We start from the raw sequence: 22,220 nt of genomic DNA, 5'->3' as shown, positions 1-22,220 counted from the left end.
TCCTAATGGGCTTTGAAGCATGCACACACTCCAGTGAGCTCTTCAAAAGCGTGGAGTAGTCTTCCTACAACCAAACCATAACCAACATTTTTGTCACATTTCAAACCATAAGTAAATTTTCAGGAGATCAGAAATTATTTTTTTCAGAAACAAAGTCATGATGTGGTTCTTCCAACCAGACCAAACTACTTAACGCTGCTTGCTTGGTCTGTTGGTTTAGTCCTGTTTCCTGTTCCCCATTTCAGTCCTTTTGTTGCTGTTCTGGCAGCATTGGAATCAAATTGGCTCACTGAGGGGGTCAGGTAGGAGTGGGAGTTATTCAGAGCATGTATGTGGAAAAGGTGGAAAAAAGTGGAAGATCCCTTCTAGCAATGATTGCAGATGTAGGATCGTGGATTGGTGCACCTTGTTTCATAGAATGGTAGCCTTTAGGTAATTTTGTGTGCTGTAGTTGGTATTTGAAGGCTTGTGCATCACTAGAAAAATCCCTTTTTGCCATTGTACTGAATTATAACTAAAGAAGTATGAAATTTTTTTGTAATCTTTATGTCAGTGTTCACTGAAGGATAAATGCTTTAAACCACAACAAAGCTTCTAGTGAATTATAAAGAAAATGTAGGAAATGGTTACTAAATCTCTCTCCATCATCAGGTTCTTTATCTCTGTGTAACTTGGGGATCTTTAATTAAATGCAAATGTAAAATTATCTTCAGCTCATTGAATGTTAAGGTCCTTCCAGCTGCAAGGTATAGAGAAAAGTGTATCTCAGCAGGATGGTTAAATCTTTCCATGTGTTTGTCAATGTGCTGGTAACTCTAGAAACTTTAAAAATCTCAAAATTAAACCACATTACAAGACTGGATTAGAATCTAGAGCATTCTCTGGTTTATCATATAGCACAGGAGCTGGTGGTAGCAAGAAGCTCATTTGAACTCTCAGTAGTCAAAAAGGTGCTCTTTTCTGCTGAGCTTAATTGCAAAAGGAGCTGATGTGTTTTTGGCAATGCACCAGGCTTTCTTACCAAGATATTTCACGGGCAGTCATATAGATCACCAGACTTCTTTCAAATGTCAATCTGTTGTTAAAATTACATTTCTTAAGGCAAAAATATGTCTGTGAAAATCCACTGTGCTCTTTACGCTGAAAGGCAGTTGTACCTGCCTCTTTCCACTGAAGCGGCAGACTCCCAAATGTTGTGCCCTGTTTAGTAGTTGGCCATGGGAAAATCCCTGAGCTAGAAACCTAGTTAGAGAACAAAAGATGAGCTTATAGAATAGATTGTCTTCTTAAAAGAATGGAAGCTAACTTTCTGGTAATTCCAAGTGCATCTGTGCTGATAGGAGTCGTCTGTAAAACTCAAACAGAAATTTTAGATCATCTTACTTTTTTAAGTGCTGCATGAATGTTCTCTGCTGTTCCGATGTCAAGCCCTGAGTACTTTATCGTGAATGACAGTAAGCTGGTTTGGGAATTAAAAGAGCCTTCACAGGTTCAAGTATTGGGAGTTATTGCATATGTTTAACGTAACGTCCTCCTTATCTGAGCAACGGGGGACATGCTTCACCTCATTGATTCTGAAATAAGCCATGAGTGCTGCTCCTATTCTTAGATGTGTGGTTTACTGCTAGTACTTCCACGACATTGGGCATGTCTAAGAGCATGCTTAAGAAACTAAGTCACTTGAGGGAAGGAATATCTAGTTCCAGGTTGATGGGATGTGGGTCTTAGCACTGTCAGTTCTGGACAAGCAGCAGAACTTGAGGCTCAGCAGTGCAGTTAAGCGCATGGAGACTTTGTTTCATCTAGGTGAGAGTTTTATTACAGCTTTGCATTTTAATCTTGTGTTGTGTGTTCTTCATCTACTCAGACCTGTTTTCACCCCTGGGACATAAGATATTCAGTAGCCTCCGGCAACGGTGCTTTTTCTGGGCATGTTATATATACAACATTGAGAGTAAATATAGGGAGTAGTGGGAGTAATGGGGATATAGCATTTGGGATCAAGTCTGAGAGCACTGAAAGGGATCTGATTAATTTATTTTCTGAATATATGCTGCATGACGGTCTTAAAGGGACATTTCTTCTGACGTGCTTTTGGCAAACCACACTATGTTTGTTGTTTTATACTAATTGAGCTTGCATGTAGGCCTTTTCTGGTTTTCCAGGTTCTTCGCACTGTGTAAGCCAGAATCATAGTTACTGCTGTTGTCAGGAAGTGTTGGTTAATTTGTTCTGATGATACATTGGCATTTTGCTCAGCCACTTAGGAGAACCCGGTCAATTGTAGGTACTTGGTTTTATTCTGTCCAATTTCTTGTGTGTCATTTGGTAACCCCAAACTACGAGAAGAGATCTTTGCTTTCAAATTAGGTTCAGGCATTTATATCTTCCATTTGCATCTGGTTTAAAGCAGTCATGCTCGCTTCGGGTTTGTGTCATGCAGTAGTGAAGCCTCTACTTTGCATTCATAGGTTGCAGTCTTTTAAGTCACGTAAAAGCTTTTAAACTCAGTACTCAAGTTATGTTGTTAAAAACTCCAAATATCATTTAGCAGTCAAGTGCCTTAAATTTCCTTTGTTCAGTCTCTCTAATCACCTTGTCTGTTACCTACCAGAGCGTTTTTGAAGGCATGCGGTTGCTCACAGTAAAAGCTGGAAAAAGTAAGTTGCAGTACCTGCAAGGCTTTCATCACACACATCATGCTGGGAGCTCCTTTCAAATGTTTCCTAAAAGCTACTTTCTAATGTATTTTAAAAATAAAAATTACTGTCTGATAACTGAAGGTGGTAACTTGTTTTCCATCCCATATGTGTGATTTGTTGAATGCAGCCCTTGGTTGGCTTTTTGAAGTTCCTTATTAATTGATAAACTGGATGTTACATTGACATGGGTATTCCTGTCTCATGCAGTTTGTAGGCCAAATTTATTTCTCGTGTACATAAATAAAGGATAAAACTGGGACTAAGTCATTTGAAGAGGACTCAGGGAAAGAAGTTGACCAATCAATGGAACCATGTTAATGAGATGCAAAATCTGTAGTCTAAATTTCAGAAATTTGGTAACAAAGTTGTAATTCTATTTCTTGGGGTATCAATAAATTAATCTGACTGGTACACACAGAAATTTTCACTAAAATTGGTCCTTTTCTAGCTCAGCTGCTTCAGAAAAGAGTTGGATATTGAAATGTTTGTTAGGAACAAGATGAGGACGCGCTGCCTGTGAGCAGGTGGATTTCTGATAAGTGCTTTGTAATTTTGAAATTTTATTGGTCTGAAAACTGAGACACAAGGGAGCAACATATGCGTAACAGGTGGTCTGATGCATGGATATGCTGTGCATAAATTAGTGGTTTAGAACTGAGCTTGTATTGATTCATAAGAAATCTTTTTGTTACTACTGTCTTCTGAAATCAGCCTTGTAGAACTGTAGCTCAGAAGTGAGTACTACGGAGAAGGGGTTGAGGAATCTAAACCAATTTCTAGTGGAAAGACCGGTGTTACACAGGTTTCTTTTTCTCCAAATGGATGGCACTTTCTGTCCTCTTAGCTGACCCAGTTATTTGGCATAATTTTCTCTTTGCAGTGGTCTTGATCAAGTAAATGAAAAAAACACTCCTTGGTGATGATAAAAATCGTTCTAATACACTGAAATATCCCTGCAGTTTTTTGTGTTCCATGAAGACTTTTCATCATAACAGTTTAGGCAACTGTCCAGTAGTTGTCTTAATTTGTAGATGTTTAATACTGATGGAATAGTTACATATATGACACTTTCTGTTGTGAAGCAAAAGTGGCTTCTTAGACTGGGGAGAATCTCTCTGTGGTGCTGGTCTACGTGAAGGAGCAATACCTGGAGTACTGATAGGAATTTGAGAAAACTAAAGAAAACCAGGATAAGTTTGATAAAGCTTCATTATCAGGGGCAGAAAATTGTTATTGTACAGGGCTTTATTCTGTTCTGCTGTTGGATCTTAGCTGGTATGTGTATCTTAAGGGGATAATTTAAAAAAAAACTTTGGACCATAGAAAAGAAACCTATGAAAGAATATCATATTTGCCTGCAGATAACTTTTCTGGTTGTTTCTTGTACTGGGATTCAGCTTCAGTACCACTGAAACTTCACATCCGATCTGGCTTTTAGCTTGTAAAGAGAATAGGTACAGATAAATGCTCTTGTACTGTTCTGTTGTAACCAGAGCTTGATTATCTGGGATTTTGTAAATGCAATGCCCAAACTGGCTTTTTAATGTCATTGGCATAAGTGATTAGGCAACATATGTCTTAGCAGAAATGCCAATTCCAAGTTTACCAGCTCAGCCAGTTTGGTTGGCTTACTGTATGATATTTGACCAAAAGGCAGAATTATGGGAGTGGACTATAAACCAGAATTACATTAGGAAGGGACAACCAAATTCAAATAAAGTATTCTTTGTATCTTGTGCTTTGGGCTCTGAACCTGTCTTTATGCAGCATCATTTCCGTAGAAACAGCTAGAGAAGAAAGAAAAGAACAAAAAGGTTGAATTTTATGTTTCTCTATCTGTGTGGTACAAGCAGTCAAACAGCAACTGGGAATGAAGGGAATCTCCATTTTGAGGCCATCTGTGTAGGTTCTTTTGTCTGAATCTGACAAGAGGTCATGGCAGATGGTGGGGTCACAAAGTCTGGCTTCTTGAGCTTGACAAAACATGTTCATAAAGCTGGAAGAATACCAACTGTTCGTACTGGCTGAAGCATTGTGGCAAAGGCCTGTAATAAATAGCTTATGGACAGTGCCTTCTGAATCACTAAGCTTGACAGCAAATAACTTGTCAAAGATGAAACTAGTTAGCTTATCTGTAAATGGGTTAAAACTGCTTAGCAAATGTGTTCGAAACTGTTTTATTTGAGTAAATTACTTGTAAAACCTCTTAAAGCAAGAGAGGGAGGTCAGGCTGCTTCATGAGTTTTGGCCAGACCTCCAGGTGATCTGTTCGGAGAATTTATATGTAAGGAGGAGGAGGAAGGTGGAAATAGAAAAGACACATAGATCATAATTTTCGGGTACAGTGCAAGGATTCAGTGTTTACTCTTTCCCATGCCTACTGTAGTTTTATGGGTTTTCTGTGGCTCTTCAGCTTTCAAGATTGCTGCACAGATCCAGAGTCCCTTTCCCCAGGGTGTGAATAGATGCCTCTCTGAGGTGTCCTCTCTGAAGGCAAAGAAAAATGAATCTTATCTTCCTGGGTATTTTGTTATGAAACTAAAACTTGTAAGTTTTCATGGGAGAATGTTTTAGTAGACGGAATCGTGTGGTGTTCATGTGCTGGAGAAAAAGCTTGATCACAGCTGCAATAAATGGAGGCAGTAAGGAAGATAAATACAACTTGTTCAATAGGAAATGGAGACCATCTCCAAGTTGAATAAAATGTTTTTCCATTAACTCTATAGAAACATTTGAGAATTTAAAATGCTTCTGGATTGTCTAGAACCAATACTGCAGTGAGGGTAGAGTTCCCCGTTAGCCAGACATGCTACTGGAACCGTTTTGGGCACTTCTCTGGAAGAAAGGTGAAGACACTGACCATTCTCAGACTTTGTGTAGGTTAAAATACAGAGGAGATAGCATGAATTGCGCCCTGCTTTTGTAGCTGGTTAATTCTGTTGTAAATTAGAGAGTTGTGACTGCTATCTGTTAACTGGTCTAGGCATCTTCCAACAGATTTTGCTGAATTGATTCCACACTTGAAAGAGTTAACAGTTCTTCCTCTCTTTTGTAGTCCATTTTTTAACAGCAAGTCGTGCTTATAAAGTACTTTCAAAGTACTTAAATGTTTTATCAAGTTAATTCTATCTATAAAATGGTTTATGCTGCCAGCATTCATTTGTAACTTGTTTTCTTCTGTTTTCTGCAAGACTTCTGGGAGCTTTGATTTAAAAAAGCAGTCAATTTAAGTATTTTTCAGTATGCCGAAGTGTTTGTCTTTCCCTGGAATTCTAATATTATAATTCTGACTACATAGGGTTAATTAATAAAACCCTGGAAATATTAAAAAGATGAGTTTGAACTGGAAGTTTCCTGTGTCTGTACATCTCAGGATATTTCTTACTTTTAGTCAAGATCTTTGGATGTCTGCAGTGATGGAACTAGAAGCTATCTCTGGTTTTGGAGGCTACAGATAGGATAGAGAAAATTCACTTCCAGTTTTTAAAGTCAGTTTGCATTAGATGCAAATGATTGCATGGGTTTAATGACAAGACCTCAGTAAAGGTGTGACATGCTTTGCCAGCATGTTAATATACTTAGACCTCTGTGTAAGTTGGGCCTTTATACATAAGATTACATCTCTGCCTATTCCAAGCAATGTACATTTCTAGTATCTGTGCAGAACCTGGTTATCATGGTGATTGATTTTATCAACAAAGTAAAAAAAAAAAAAGAAAAAGCGATCCTCTGGAGATGCAGACTTTCAGCTGGAGAGGTAACTGAAACTATACTTTCACTAAGATATTTTATTAACTTTCTTACAGGATGTTCGTTTTAAAGATCCAGTGAAGATGAAAAAGGATATCTTATGGTTTTACGGAATTTAAAGCAATATTGTCTGACATGACGGCAAAAAATGTAAGTATAATTCTACCCCTTGTATTATTTTTTCTATTGTCATGCTGCTATTCACTTCCGGCTTTCAAAATCCGAAGACCTTCAAATTAAAAAATCTTGTCCCATTTTTGTGTAGCACCCCCTTCTGCAGTATTCTGGTAAACTGATTAGAGGTTCTTTAAGGATGTCTATCTACTCAACTACAGGTCAGGTTGATAAGTGGTCCTTGCAGGTCCCTTTCAGGTTAAGATATGTTTCCTCTGACATTGCTTCAAACTTAGTAAAGTGCTTCTCATTTTGTTGAAGCATCTCACCTTTGCACCAGAGTAAAATCCTTCCACTGTGTTCAAGCCTCGGAACTCAAGAAAGAACAGAGACACAGCATATTTCTTTGCTAATGTTAGTATGCCCTTCATTTCTAGAAGACTGAGAAACTTCCTGTTTCTTCACCTGCTGCATTAACAAGCCTGTAGTGTGGTGTCTAGAGGCTATATTTGACTTTTCTGTCCTGAGCTCTGAAGAAGCTTATGAAATGTCAAACATTCTGACCTTAGTTTTCTGCTTAGAGAGCTACGCCTCTTGAGGGGCACAATTTGTATAGAGAACAGTTCTGATTAAGCTTGGTGGTCAGTGAGTTGGGTATGACTTTGGGCCCAGGGCAGTTCACCTGTTGACTGCCTTTGTAAGACATCCTGCATTCTAATTAAATCTGAACAGGTTTAGGGACCAACATGATTAAAGAAGTACCCCACAAGAAAAGTGCAGGTGACCCTAGGATGGCTCTCTGTTCAGTACCTTCCAAAGCTTTTGTGCGTATTTAATTAGATTGGTGATGAAGGCATAGTTTGGTTAAATTCATTCTTAGGTCTCAGAAACTGCTTTTCTGTTCACTGTTTTAATAGCTTCATTTGGTGTGTAGTTCCAGGTAAGGCTTTCTGATGTCTTATGCCTGACTGATTCAAGCTGACCAAGCCAGACGTAAATTGATGTGCATATGCAAAGCCCTTTGACTTTTACTTTATTTCAAAGGCCGTGTTCAACTGTAGCATAAATCGGTAAATTCTACTGACGTACATGGAACAGCTGCACAAGTCCAAATCATTTGTGGGTTTGGCCTTTTGTACAATGCAGTCAAAGCATAAATACTGATGCCAGTAAAATCTATGGAGTGTTGTGTGATAAAGGGTCATCAGTTGGAAGGGATCTCAGGTGGCCAGCTACCCTGGGGCTTGACATAAAGCTTTTTGACACTTGAATTCAGATCCCGGTTGTTTGGTGCTTTGTTCAGGGCTGCTCAGGGCTTTGGGATTTGAAAACCGCTAGGGACAGATGTGTGACATCCAATCTGGGCAACCTATTCCTGTGCTGAATATGGAAATATGTTTTCGTTGTTGTTTGCTTTAATGCAAGGCTACAATTATTTTATAGAATAAGTATTTTATTTATATGTATGCTTCGAAATTTTGCATATTAAGCTATGCAGACCTAGTCATTTAGCTAATATTCATTGGTTTAGTGTAAAAAGATAAGTTCCAGTGGTCCAGATGAAAGTAGAACTCAGTTTTCACATTTAAGTATACCTACCCAAAGGATTGGCAAAATAAATAATAGTGTAAAAGCAAGTGGAGTCATATGTTTTCTGTCCTTATTTGTAGCACTTCTTCAGGATTTCCCAGCCTCCGTTACTGAGAACTGCACAGTCGGGACAATAGCATGAGCCTTAGGGTTTTCTATTGGTATTGGAAGGTCCATGAACACCTCTGATTTGCAAAGTTCCAGGGTTTAGCATATGTCCATTGGTTTCTGCAGCCTGAAACCTGTTTCATATGTAAGGTTAGTGTTTGTCTCTTAGACTGTCTGAAATGTTTTAATGACCTGCAAAATCAGTTGAGGGAGAGCATCTCTGCAGAAATATTTCCTTTTTTTTTTTCCCCTTTCTGTTGAAGCATCAAGGAAAGGGAACTTCAAAGTGCTGGAATTTGGACATCTTCTGGGAAACTCTTAAAGGGGAAATATCTTTCACCAAACTTATACACATCGGGAAGCTCTTACCTCTGTGTTCTGAAATCACTACTCCCTAACTGGCACTCAGTAATCTAGGGACGTTTGTGCTCCTGCTGCATCACAAGAACCAAGTGCAGTGAGCTTAGGCATGTAAAATGACTTTGCATCTCTCATGCACAAGCTGTGTTGAGCAGCCTTGTCTCCGAGGAATCTGATGCTTCAAGCACATGGCAAAATGTTTCCATAGATTGAATGTGGGTATAAGATGGATAACGTTCCCCATCACTCTTTATCTTTGCTCTCTTTTTGAGTACATGATGGGACAATTAGCAAGACTGGGCTCACTGCACATTTTCTCTAAGTGAGGGGCACTGCCTACCATCTGCTTGTGGAATACTGCTTATGGGTAATTTGACCTTCCTTAGAAAACAAGTCCAACCAAAACAGCTATGAATAATAAAATGTTGAGTAAAAGTTATGGATTCTCTTGGATGTGAGATGTTTATGTGTATATGGGTATTACACTGAGATTTAATACCCATAATTTAAATTGCCCTGTCATTACGGGTTATTTAATTATTTGCTGATATCATAAAACACATTTTTCTTGCCTGTTTTGTACTTCCATTCCCATCTATCCTTCTGGTAAGAAGGCACTTAAACAGTATTGAGAAATGGGGAAAAAAAAAAAGCAAATACTCATGGTAGACTTACTTTTAGGACAAAATAAATAATATGACTCAGGCAGATTATTTGAATAAGACTGTTAGTTTTGAATTTATGTACATATGTTTGTAAAGTGATTTATCACTGCTTCTCAGAGGATGGTTTCCTTGTAATAGATGAGGTCAGTTAAATGGTTATAATGTCCTTCCACTTGTCAATATAGAAGAAACAGTTTAACTGCTGAAGTTAGCCAACAGGACTTCAAACAGGCCTTAGCACCTGTCTTACACAGGAAACTCTCCAAAAACACTAAAGAGGACAGTAGCTGTTCTGTACTAACAGTCCACGTAAGCTGCTTTTCGTTTATGATGAGACCGCGCTTTTTAGGTCCTACTGGAGTTGTTTCTGTAAGTGATACTGCTGCAGTATGTCTACAGATGAGTCTGTTAGGGCTTACAGGTATAAGAAAACAGCCAGTTAATGGATTCCCTACCCATTTACAACTTCTACATGCTATAATCTGGATTAATTCTAGGGCAGAGAGAACAGAAGTTTCAGGTGAAGGGGAAAGTTAATTCCTGTAAGGAAAGGGAAGGATTGCAGGTGGAGACCTGATACCTCAACAGTGTGTCAAGCTGCATAGACAGCTGATAAGCCAAAGAGCAGCTTGTGATAAGGTTGCCTCATCCAAGACTCTGGTTGCGATTCTATTTTTATTTCCCCCTGCCCCATTTGGAAACTTCTTAGTCACCAGCTAGGACGGGGGAAAGAAATTGAAAACAGTACATAGGATTCAAAGGCCTGCCAAGTGCTTGCTTTGTCTTCATGTCTGGATTCATCTCACTGCAGAGGGTCAGAAGCAGGAGTCCAGCTCTTGCCATAGCTAGTAATCCAGGCACTCTGTGTCAGTGTTATAAAGCAGAAATATCACGTGAGCCGTACAAAAAGTAGTTAAAGATACCTATGTGTTTGATTTATTTTATTGCTGGTTTCAGCCTAGGAGTGGTTAAATGACACGACTCCCAAAAGCAGTGAGTGGTACAGTCTCCCGATAAACAACATGACCTGGGACCTCTGTAACATGAAAATGGAATACTACAAAGTTTCATTCTGCTGCAGTTGTGTAATATCACCTCCCGCTTTGCTTTGTCTGAGGACTTGGTTATGTTTCTTCTGTAAGAGAAACAAACTCCTTTAGATCTGCCACATTTCTCATTTAAGTACTTGTGAAATTCAAGTGTGTTTTCAAGCTCTAGTTCTATACTTAAATACAAAGGTTTAAAAATTGAGAGAAGTGTTCCTTTCCATTGGATGCTCTTTATAAATGTGTTACTAGGACCATCATCATGAAAATCCATTTTTCTATGCAAACTAAAATTCTGCTATAATTTTGTATCATTTGAATCACTGAAATATAAGATACATTAAAAAAAAGAGCTCAAGCATTTTGTTATATTTCTTTAAATATTAGATCAGTTCAATATTCTAAATCTTTCAGAGAATTAAATGTAAATGTTTAAATATTCCTAATGGCTGGTGAGTTACCTGGGGCTGGCAGTGCCTGTGTGTAGCACCTCCTGTGTTTAAATAAAGCACCAATATGAATCAATAGGGAAACATACAGGTGTAAATCTAGAGCTGAAGGTTCAGTTGTGAGCAAATTGCAGTGCTGTCTTTGAAGATGTTGGTGGGAATCATAATCCTCATTCTTTCTCTTGCAACGGGTTAAGGCTCTTATATCCAACATCTGGTATTCATCCCTGCGACTCCCCTGTTCCTCCTCTGAATCAAAACCTTCTCCTGTTTGTGTTCTATTTGTGCAGCTGCAGGGGTCCTAGGGAGAAGCTGATACTGTTACTGGTCATGCAAAGGCAGCAGCAGCATGATCCAGGTGCTGGTTCTTCATCTTGGCTTTGCAGTCACAATGCCCTTTCAGTGCTATGTGCTATGCAAGTTCCTAACCTTTCCAACCCCTCTTTTTAAAGAACTCCTCAAGAATACATTTTCAGTGTAAGGGATCACAATAGCCTCCTGCCACGTGAGCTTTCCTTGCTGTCCAAGCACCCGAAGGGACAAGGGCTTTGGGTTTTCAAATCCCAAAGCCCTGAGCAGCCCTGAACAAAGCACCCGAAGGGACAGAGTATTATAATACTGCTGGTTTACGGTATGTACCTGCTACCGAAATGTGATAGGAGACGTTTTGCGTTTGTCTTCCTCCTCTTCGCCTGGCTCCAGTCCAGGCGTTCCTGTCCTCTTGCTCCCCAGCCCTGCTGCATTGCCTCTGCGCCGCTGCCACCTGGTGGGAGACAAAAGGGAGAAATGCCAAACGTGGGAAAGAATAGCTCTGTTCAAAAGCCACTGCTGGTGATCCCATAGTCCACAGCAGCCAGAGGACTTGGTTGCCTGTTGGAAATATCTGTCAGGCTGGGTGTGACAGGAAAGAGCGAGTCTGATACAACGTTTGAGATAAACTGATGAGCTATATAGAGCATCTCTAAGGGCTTGTTTACAGAAACACATAACAGAGCTCATTTAGGCAGTATTTTATTATCAGGACAGTGCAACAACAGTTAATGTTTGTATGTTGCTCCTGATGGCAAAAAAGAATTTAATAGGAGTTGTTTCAGAAGAGCTTGTCACAATGCTGTGTGCAGATTTCCCCCTTCAAAAGTTACTTGCTCAATACAAGTTCTTTTGTGAAACGGAGCCATTGAATGCTTGTAGTACTTGGATTTCGTTCTTATGTAGTTTATTTTAGTGTTATGTTGCTCGTGTTTAATGTCTGCAATGAAATGATTCTCTAATTTGCTATCATAAAAATTCTCCGAGCAGCCCTAGCATATGTTCTATTATTCCTATGTATATCTGTAAAATAAAGCAAGTATTTGACCTTTGATTATATGATTAGGTTTTTTTAACTTGGATACATGAACTCTTTGTGCCAAGTATTGGCAGAAGTACTCAAATTTTATATTTTAAAAAGAGATTTTGTAGTATTTAGTTTCATTGCCTACTGCTCCAACAGAGCTTAGACCCTCAGTGCTTAGCACAGCTTCTGTCTTGGAAGCAAAACAAAATGCTTAGTTGAGCATTGGTGGTGCAAGCATAATGCTCTGAAACTGCTTTACTGTTACTTACTGTTGCTGGACCCATTATTTGCTAGCTGGGATCTGAGGGACTTTGCATCTCTTCCCTCCCTCATCCAGAAACGGGGATCTTGTGGTTTTCAGTAGAAATTCCACCTTTCTATGCTTTGCTAAAATTGAGATGCAGCATTCTGTGTGATTGATGTTCTCCATGTCTCTTGTAATTCACCTTCAGGGTAAATCAGTTTATCCCTGAACCCTAGAGAATGTGTTTCAAATACATCGACGGGTCACATCTCCTCTGACCTGCAGACAGTGCAGCTTAGTGCTGAGACTGCTGGACATCATGCCGTTTTGTCTGTGTCACTGGTGGCAGCTGCTCTGTTTGGCTTGGAGGGGACAGGGACTACACTGTAACAGCCCAAATGTGCTGCCTGGCTCACGTATACTGCAGTATCAGATTATTTAGGGCTTTTGTTGAGTAAGAACTTAGTTAAAATTAGAATTTGCCTTTATATACACAATAAATGTCTTGGATCCTTTGCTTTGAATCTCATGTTCTTGTTAGACTCTACTGTCCATAGGATTATGATGTTTCACAAATGCAGAACATTCGTAATACTGTTGGTTGCAATACTAGAAAACATAGAAAGGTTTATCATATTTTAAGACTTCAAAAATGTTTTGTTCAGGTTGGTGTGACTTCCACAAATGGAGACTTGAAAGGATTTATAGATCAGAACCAGAGTCCAACAAAAGGTAAGAGAATTCTATTTGTATACATAGAAAAGAAGTGTACATCAAGACTTACTTCTCTCTCATGTTTACTAAATTAGTATTGCTGATTTCACTGCATATGGTTGGTTCAGTCTGGGAGACTCAGCATTTAAATGTTCAAAATGTATTTCATACATCCACACTGGTAGATGTTTCATCACTGACATGCAGTTGTAAGTAACAAAGGCTAGAAGATCTTCAGGTTTTCAGAGGGGAAAAGAATGTAGTAAAAATAACTACAAGATAAAGTAAGCCCTGTGTTTTTTTTTTCCTTTCCTTGATGGTAAATAATGTGCTGCTAAAGGATCTCCATTTGGATCTGGTTTCCTGTGCTTGAAATGAATGCTCATTGGATCTGAGAGGGAATGCCACATGTAGGTGGCTCTTGACAAATGGCCAGGATAATCACCTAACAACAGAGACTGCTTGTTGCAAGGATGGTCACTGGGTAAAAGACAGTAAGAACTTGGCACAGCACAGTCTGGGTATCTGCTTTCTGAAAGTCACTTTCAATCATGTTTTCAGTCAGTCTTTGACATAGTAGGTTATTATTGCTACAACCAGAACGGTTCAGCTCTGGCGAGCTGGGCTGACGATGCTTCCTTACCTAAAAGTACTTGGTAGACGAGTGATGAGAATTGCTCCTGTAGGACACATTTACATTTTATTTCTCCCAGACACAGAAAATTGGCCCTGCCTCTCATTCTTTAGTGGATGAATAATCTTGGGTTACTGAGTGCCAAAGGGATGCTTCCTTCTCCTCTTTTGGAGTACAGAGGTGATTGCTGCTGTTCTTGGCCTTGGGGATAGGCTGTACGTACACGTTAGGTGTTCCTCTAGGGTTTGATTGTGGATTGTGCCTCCTGGGAGAAACTCCTGGTGTGCTCCATGCCAACTAGGCTGACGCATCCGTGGGTGTAGGCAGAACTGTGGTGCCTAATAAAGTCAGTTATCAGCAGCTCAGGTGCTCTTTTAGGCCAAGCCCTCGTTCAAGTGGCAAGATAAGTGGAGTTGGCCCATGTTATACTGAAGTGTGATGCTTCCAGTTCTGCTCCTCAGCAGGTAGGGTTGGGTCTGTCACTGAGCTGGGCAGTACCAGTTCAGCTGCGGGTTTGGGGGATGTTTTCAAGCCGTGAATTAAATCAGGGATGCCCTAGGGGTCACGTTGGACAGTTAAGTGTGTAACCGGGAGAACTGAGCATTTAACGGGTTTAGGAGACGTTCCCGGTCAATGCGTCAAACCCTTCCCGTTCTGTAACTCCGTCCACGTGTTGCAAAACAGAAACCCGCATCTCCCCCGCTGGTGCCAGGCGGAGGGCTCGGTCCCTGACCCGCACCGCCTGCTGTCCCGCACGGGTGCCCGGGGTGCTGCGGGATCCGGCCGAGCTCGACGGCTCCGCGTGCGGCCCCGCTCGGCGCGTGACTGCTCCTGCCTGGCCCCGCCGCGGCCCCGCTCGGCGCGTGATTGTTCCTGCCTGGCCCCCTCGGGGCGGGTGGGGGGGGGGTGTCGTGGCCTGCGCCCCACCCAACCCCTAACCCCCGTCTCTGACCCCCCTCATCTACACGCTGCCCCCCATCCCTGCCCCCTCCATCTCTGACCCCCATCTCCGGCCTGACCCCCATCCCTGACCCCCCCATCCCTGACCCTCTTTTCTGCTCTGACCCCCATCCCCGACCCCCATCTCCGCTCTCCTGCCTCTGACCCCACGTCTCTGCCTTGCCCATTTCTGCCCCCCACACTCCATGCTGCCCCCCCTGCTTCCCTCATCTCTGTCCCTCTCTGCTGAGCCCCCCAGCCCGGAGAAGAGAAGGTTTGGGGGAACTTAGCCGTGTCTATAAATACCTGACTGGAGGGTGCACAGAGGATGGAACCAGGGTCTTCTTAGTGGTGCCTGGTGACAGCAGAGGCATGGGCACAGCCCCAAACACAGGAGGTGTTCTCTGAGCATCAGGAAACAATTACTGTGAGGGTGACCAACCACTGGCACAGAGTGCCCAGAGAGGTTGTGGAGTTTCCATCCTTGGAGATGCTCAGAAGCCACCTGGATGTGGTCCTGGGCAATCAGCTCGGGGTGACCCTGCTTGAGCTGAGTGTCTGCAGAGGTGATCTGAGTGACGCTGCTTAAGCCAGGGCGTTGGACAAGGTGACCTGAGTGACCCAGCTTGAGCCAGGGCATTGGACCAGGTGTCCTCCAGAGGTGACCTGAGTGATCGTGCTTGAGCCAGGGCGTTGGACAAGGTGGCCTTCCATGGCCCTGCTCCTACTATTCTGTGACTGTGCCTGCAGAGTCTTGTTAAGAACATATTTAACTAAGAATAGTTTAGGTTTGGGGAAGGGGAGAGGTTTCAATAGGAGTTAATGTTTTTCATAAACTTGACAAGTTGGTGTTTGATCAGAATTATTACAATTACAACAAAACCAACATCAAAATCAGTGGGATTGATGAAGAAGGCTTGGTTTTGAGGAAGAAAAACCTTGCCAGACTTTGAGCTGGAAAAACTCCCAACAAGAATTTGTTTCTGAAGACTACTGTGTCTGCTGAAGAAGGGTGTTTCATTCAAAACTGAGCTGCCAATGGCAGTGAAGAGGTGATGCATCTGACAGCAGTGTAACAAAGTCTAGGAGGGAGTAACTTGTATGGGATAGATTGTGTTTTTAATGATGCTGTTTCCAAGGTCTTCTTTTGGCATGCTTTTCGCTTATTATAAGACTAAGGGATAGTCCCAAAAGTAAGTTGGATCAGTTAAATACACAGAGAAGTCACCTGGCGCACAAGCTTAATTTTCAATAGATAACGACCTGAAAATTTAAATAACTCTGAATTTTTAAGTGCCTGTAAAAAAATTTTAGAAGTTACTGGAACTGTATTTTGTTTTCTTCCATTGGCACTGTTCTTGCATTTTAAAAATAATTTATTTTCCGGGTTAACTGTTCTGTTTGGCTCCTAAACGAGATCTGCTTACGTGATGTGTGTGTATCCAAATGCAGATACTGGGTACTGATACACTTTTGTCCATGAACAGTGCATTGACAGCTATCTGTTCATTGGGGATGGAAGAGAGAAACAGCAGCTTTCAACTGGTTAACTATAAATGACATTTGATTCTTGTCTTAAACTGTATCATGTAGGCTAAGACAACAGTGTTGGTGAGCCCTGCTGTCTTTAGTTGATACTTTTGTGTTACTTTCTTTCTCAGTTCTGTGCATTTACAAGGTGTTCTGTGTTGCTGTGGCAGGAGAAGGGCCCCAGCTCTAGGCAGCCAGGCTCCATGAGGGAGGATCCCTTAATCAGATCAAATTGCAATCCCCGATTGTTTTGTGTGGGAATCATAACTTTTAATACAACTTCACATTGAACTTTCTTTCAACACATCTTTCTTTCTGCAGTACCTTATTTTTACTGAGTCCTGATAGGGCTGATGTTTCAGAACCTTCTCGGTACGCAGGTCTGCCACGTGCACGTGCCGCTGCAGTGGCACCACTGAGGCAGCTGTCTGTCTTTTTTCTTTTTTTTTTTTTTTTTTTTTTTTTTTTTTTAGTTAACCTGTTTACCATTTTCTGCCCTTCTTTGTGATGCAATTTTTGCTTGCTTTGATAGACATCTTCTCTGGCAACAGTGCCGGTAGAGTTGGCTCTGCTCACCTCACCACTGCTTTTAAATGTTTTTCTTTGTGCAGTGTCTGCATACCTGTGTAGGCAGCTGAGCTTCACTGGACTGGGAACAGAGTCAGGCAGAAAAATACCCATTGTTCCCCCCTGCCACAGGAAAAGAAGGCAAACCCACCGCAGAGCCATAGCTGTGGTTGTGCTGGCCTGCAGGCAGCAATGAGCATTGGTGATGAGGTCTCCAAAAGCAAGTTTTAGTGGCAGTGTCTGCAATATCTATCTGAGCAGGGCCTCAGGGGGTTCCTGAAGGGCGCTGGGAGTTAACATTGTGTGCTTGAAGAGATCTGCTGAAGTGACTGAAGCCAACAGAATCCATTATCGATAGGCCTACAGTTAGTACGTCGAGATTCTTACAGCTGTGAACTCATATACATTTGTCTCAAATCGAGCAGTGAAAGACTGAAAATATACTGGTTGGTGTAAGCCTTAAGTTCACTGAGATATCGTCTTCCCCATTTTGTTTTTTCTTTTTTACAGGTCTCTGATTTCAAATATTTCTAGACATGTATGTGCTTCTATATACTGTGGAGTTTCTAAATTGAGGTTTCTAGCCTACAAAGTTTGTGCAATAAACAAATGAAGAGTGTGCTGAGAAAATCTATGTGTACTAATAACATGTTAATAATTCAGGTTTTCTATATGCTTTTATAATACTATACCTTGATCTTGGAGATCAGAGTATGTTTTAGTGTAACAGAGAAGCCTGAGGACTCATCATGTGTTGTTGCAAAATACCCTGAGGGACTGCTGATATTTCACAACTCTGAACAGTTTTTTTTGCCTTTATTGCCAAGCCATTGGCTGTGTGACTTAAAATGGCCGTTCATTCATGTGCTTTGAAAAACTGGGGCATTTGTTCCAGAGCTCCAGATATGAAATCCAAATTACCAACATTTCCCTGGTGTTTTGTATAAAAATTCAAAGCCTTTTTTTGTGGGCGTACACATTGTGTGTGACCCCAGCTGACTGGGCTGCCCATCAGCCATGGTTTCCTTCAAACTGGCTGTGACAGATTCTATAGATTCTCTAGTTGACATTGTTTCTGATTGTCTTTGCAACTGAGCTGCAGACCTAACAGAGTTAGTTATATGGGAAAAAATGACTGAAACCTCTTTAGCTTTGTATTTGCATCAGAGTTCATGATGTTTGTGTGAAGGGAGGCTGTTCAGGATGCCGCACAGTGATTTAAAGTTAGGTGGTTAGTTAGCGTGTGTGTTTGAGCGTACATGGACATAAACAAGAATAGCTTTGTTCTGTGACTGCTGGAACTAACAATCATTTAAATTGAATTTTTCTTGGTGCATGCAAGTGAAAAATGCCAGATGTAGTGATCATCTTTTCCTAAATATGAAAGAATAGCAACTCCATTTTTTCTCCATGAGAAACAATAGTGGTGACTGAGGGCTGGAAAAACAATTTATGTAGAAGCAATGTGCTTTTGTTCTAAGAGAAACATACATATGTCCACTGACAGCTTTTTGGTTTGAATTTGTATCAGTGACGAACATGCTCCGTTTGTGGTGGGTTTATATATAGTGTAGTTAAAGCCTCCCTCTGAGAGCTGCAAGTGATTTTCTTTCCCACATGCTCATTTTCCATAGGTAAAATGGGAATGACACTGACCTCCTTTGTGCATTGAAAGTACAGCCGAGAAACATTATGTAAGAATTGAGCATTATTATACAAATCATTCTAGTTTGATCCATCTCTGCTGACCTTTTTCATCCATGCAGTAAGATTACCATGGCCAGGAGGCTGATGGATCTCATTGTGCTCGGCTTATCACTGTGCCCACTGCTGTTTTTCAGTGAGACATAAATCACTATAATCTTTTTTGTCCCCGGATGATGGATATTATTGAAATTTGGCATTTATTTGGAATTTGATCATGTTTAAAGCTTTTGCAGTTGCTGTGTGATAAAGTGTATATAATGAGTTTGGTGATATTTCTGCTTTAAGTTGAATACAGAAATCTGTTGAATGTTTGTTAGAAGTCTGTTGAATATTTTTAGATGATCTACAGTGTGACATCGACTTCCTCCTACTTTTTCTATGCTGTTTTATAAATAAGACTTGAAGAGATGTTCCTGTTGATGCCTGCTGTATTGTAAGACTACAGTGCCTTTGGAACTTTAAAAATTAGGAGCTCTTCAGCAAACAGAGGTGCACTGACCTCACCAGTGTGGTGTAAAATACAGCCAGTCATCTTAGGAAGTAAGTGGCTGCTCTCTGAGCTGAGTGAGCTTGTGTCAGCAGTTTCCAGTCTGTGGGGATGTTTTTATTGTGCTGGGACTGGTCCTGGCCAGCTGCAGGCCTTTCAGTGGGAGCTGTGTCCCATGGACCTGGGTGGCTGTAGCATGAAGGCCACAGGCAGGACGGGAGGCTCTTGGAAGGTGCATTTCTCTTCTTAGAGCAGTGATGCTGGCGATACTGACTGCAGAATCTGGCTCTTTAGGTTGGGGTGCTGATGCCACCTATTTGGAAATGCGGTAGCTCTCTGCAGCAGCTCACTGAACCAGCTGTCGTGTTTGCTGTAAGGAGAGCTGGGAAGGTGGTGTTGCCACCATTAAATATTTAGAGCAGTCGAGGTCACATAAATATTTGGACTATGACACTTTAAAAAAAAAAAAGAAAACAGAAGGGAGACAATATTTTATTTGTAAATAATAAACCTTTTTTCAACTGCTGACAAACACACAGAATGACCTCTTATTGTGAAAAGCTTGGTTGCTCTCTCCTTGCCCTCTCCTTCTGTCCACGGTAGATGAGAGAGGCCTCGCTTATAAAAAGAAACCGGTCCCTTTCTGTCCTGTCTGTGTTTAAAAGTCAATATGGTCACGTATTTACATTTACCCATGAAGAAGTTTAAAAGGAAGGATAAAGGAAACATTTCACTGAAAACTTATTCATCTCGTACACTTATTTTGATGCTGATGCTGCCAAATGGGGAATTTGTGTAAGGATTAGGAGGTGATCTTTCTTATTGACAGTAACTCTATCCAAAAAGACTTGTAAAGGTGTCCTATGTAAAGAACTGTCTTTTTAAAAATCGAGACATTTGAACAACTCTTGTATTTACTGAAGTTGCCCTAATGGTAACGTACGTTTATCTAGGTAGCCTTGTAGATGAAGGCACAGGGCAGCAGCAGCTCTTAATTCATGTTTTTTCCAGGGCTGCTACATTCAGTCTGGTGGCTGTGTGTGGCTTCAGCCACGGGTATTGTATTTTTAAGCTATAGTTTTCAGAGTCTGCATGTGTGTTCAAAGCAGGAGTACATACGTACTTCTGTTAAAAACTGCTATCAGTGCTAATAGTTTACAATTTTCGTGCCCCATGTTGAGAAGGAAACAAACAGTGTGCACAGCGATTGATGTGCGGCAGCGGGCAGTGCATTTGGCTGTACTGATTGTGTGGCACAGTCTGTCTGACAGGGCTCACTTTTGCATTGTGAAACGTGACGTTGCAGAAGCGTTGCTGGAGCCAACTCTGGTCTAACCCTAACTTTGCCTGGAGAAGAGGAGGCTGAGGGGTGACCTTATTACGCTCTACAACTACCTGAAAGGAGGTTGTGGAGAGGAGGGAGCTGGGCTCTTCTCCCAAGTGACTGAGGACAGGACAAGGGGGAATGGCCTGAAGCTCCGCCAGGGGAGGTTCAGGCTGGATATCAGAAAGAAATTCTTCACAAAAAGAGTCATTGGGCACTGGGACAGTTTGCCCAGGGAGGGGGTCAAGTCACCTTGCCTGGAGGTGTTTAAGGAACACGTTGATGAAGTGCTGAGGGACATGGTTTAAGGGAGTGTTAGGAATGGTTGGACTCAAAGATCCAGTGGGTCCTTTCCAACCTGGTGATTCTATGATTCTATGAACCCGATGGCACTGCGCTTTGCCAGGTGACTTAAGTTGTCAGCACCAGGGAAAGGAATCTATTTCCTCTTCCTGCTAAGAAAAGGGACAAGGAGGATTGGCATGAGAGCTGATGTTGAAGGAAAAGGAGTCAGAAGCTTTAGCACCAGGCACATCACTGATGACAACAGTCTGCAGTGAGAGGAGAGACTAGGTTTTAATGAAAATACACTAGCACAGCTGAGTAAATTCTGGGCAAAATCCTATCAAAAAGTAAAACCGACAATTAAGTGGCCAGTTTTGAGAACTCTTTGAGTTCAAAATGGGCCCACAGTGTATGTAAATCACAAATTACTGTTGTCTTCTTGCACTCTGGCACTGCCTTGCAAAAATTGCTTCATAATAGAGCATGGATTTACTGTTGGGCGTGGGGTTGTGAGCGTGTGGGTTTTAGAAAGTTTTTTTCAAGATGACTTGAATAAATTATTTTTTTCAAGGTGGCTGAATAAATTATTTGATTTATTGACTAGAGAAGCAGTAAGCTTCTTCAGAAGGTGTTCTTGGAATCGGATCTGCCTTCTGGAAAACAGTAGTGTTACTTCAGATGCCAAAGGAATTTACAGAGAACATTAGAATCTTCTGTTAGATTGTAAATATTTCTCAAATCTCTGTTCATTTTTTAATCTGGCTACACTTTTTCTATTTCTGTGCTGTAGGTACAGAAGATCCTTTTTTAACTAGTCTTTTTCTCTCACTTGTGTTGCTTCTGCTTCATATTACAGAATAGCTACACTGTTGAATTTCTGGTTTTCCAGTTACCTCATGGTAGAACATAGGTGTAGTAAAGTAGTACAAAACTGGTTCATAGAGCATGGTTCAGGACCAAGTGAGAAGAGAAAGAGGGCATTAGAGAATATGTTGTATGAGAAAAGACCAGGGAACAGAGGTGTCTGACATCACTGGGTCAGCTTGGGATCCTCCAGGCTAAGCTGAGTGTTGGTGAGGGCTGGTGTCAGCGCTGTTCTGATGGAACCTGTCACCCCAGGTGCATTCAGTCCCTGTCTGCAAGTGTCAGAGAGTGTAAGGAGCTCTTTGGGAGCCAGTCTTTGTCCTTAGGGCTCGAGACCCCAGCTAGACCCAAGCTCACTCTGGATTACAAGGTAGCAGCAGCTCTTCCTTGTATTCAATTCTGTCTCCTACCCACTGCTATCTTCCCCCATTTTGAATAAGGCTGTACATAAGAATGGGGGGAAGTATTTGATGGATCAATTCCCAGCTCTCTGAGACTCATAGAGACAGGAGCAGCTGCTGCCACAATTTCCATGGATAAATAAGTGTGTTCACTGCTTTACGTGACGTGTGTACAACAGTTGAATGCTCATGGGCTAAAAGGAGTTTTGCACAACATTTCTGATTAAGACATTAAGTCTGAATAATCAAGATTACAAGATACGGTTTGGACTAGAGGAGGAGCAGCAGCATTTGTGAGGCGCTCAGCATAGACCTGCGCTTCTCTGTGTAAAACAGGGTGAGTTAGATCTGTAAGCAGTCCAGGATCACAAAGATGATAAAGATCTTGGGATGAGAACACACTG

At 41.4% G+C, this 22,220-nt stretch overlaps 1 protein-coding gene across 6 annotated transcripts in view; it reads left to right on the top strand.

Annotated features, from left to right (window-relative positions):
* The window catches only part of TFDP2 (transcription factor Dp-2), a 52,235-nt gene that overhangs the window by 5,720 nt on the left and 24,295 nt on the right, over positions 1-22,220 (top strand). For 2 of the 6 annotated variants that reach the window (XM_054074402.1, XM_054074400.1), the window contains exons 2-3: positions 6,509-6,602; positions 13,030-13,096. In XM_054074402.1, the coding sequence (XP_053930377.1) occupies positions 6,588-6,602; positions 13,030-13,096 (82 nt within the window). In that variant the 5' untranslated portion in view covers positions 6,509-6,587. Of the gene's footprint in view, positions 1-1,788; positions 1,807-6,508; positions 6,603-13,029; positions 13,097-14,157; positions 14,177-16,929; positions 17,114-22,220 lie in introns of those variants that run through there. The other 4 variants (XM_054074401.1, XM_054074403.1, XM_054074405.1 and 1 more) reach the window with 4 other exon arrangements.

The sequence above is a fragment of the Cuculus canorus genome, chromosome 9 (genome assembly GCF_017976375.1).
Source record: "Cuculus canorus isolate bCucCan1 chromosome 9, bCucCan1.pri, whole genome shotgun sequence".
Taxonomy (NCBI): domain Eukaryota; kingdom Metazoa; phylum Chordata; class Aves; order Cuculiformes; family Cuculidae; genus Cuculus; species Cuculus canorus.
The sequence above is the reverse complement of the archived record's forward strand: the minus strand, read 5'-3'. Positions and strand labels throughout refer to the sequence as shown.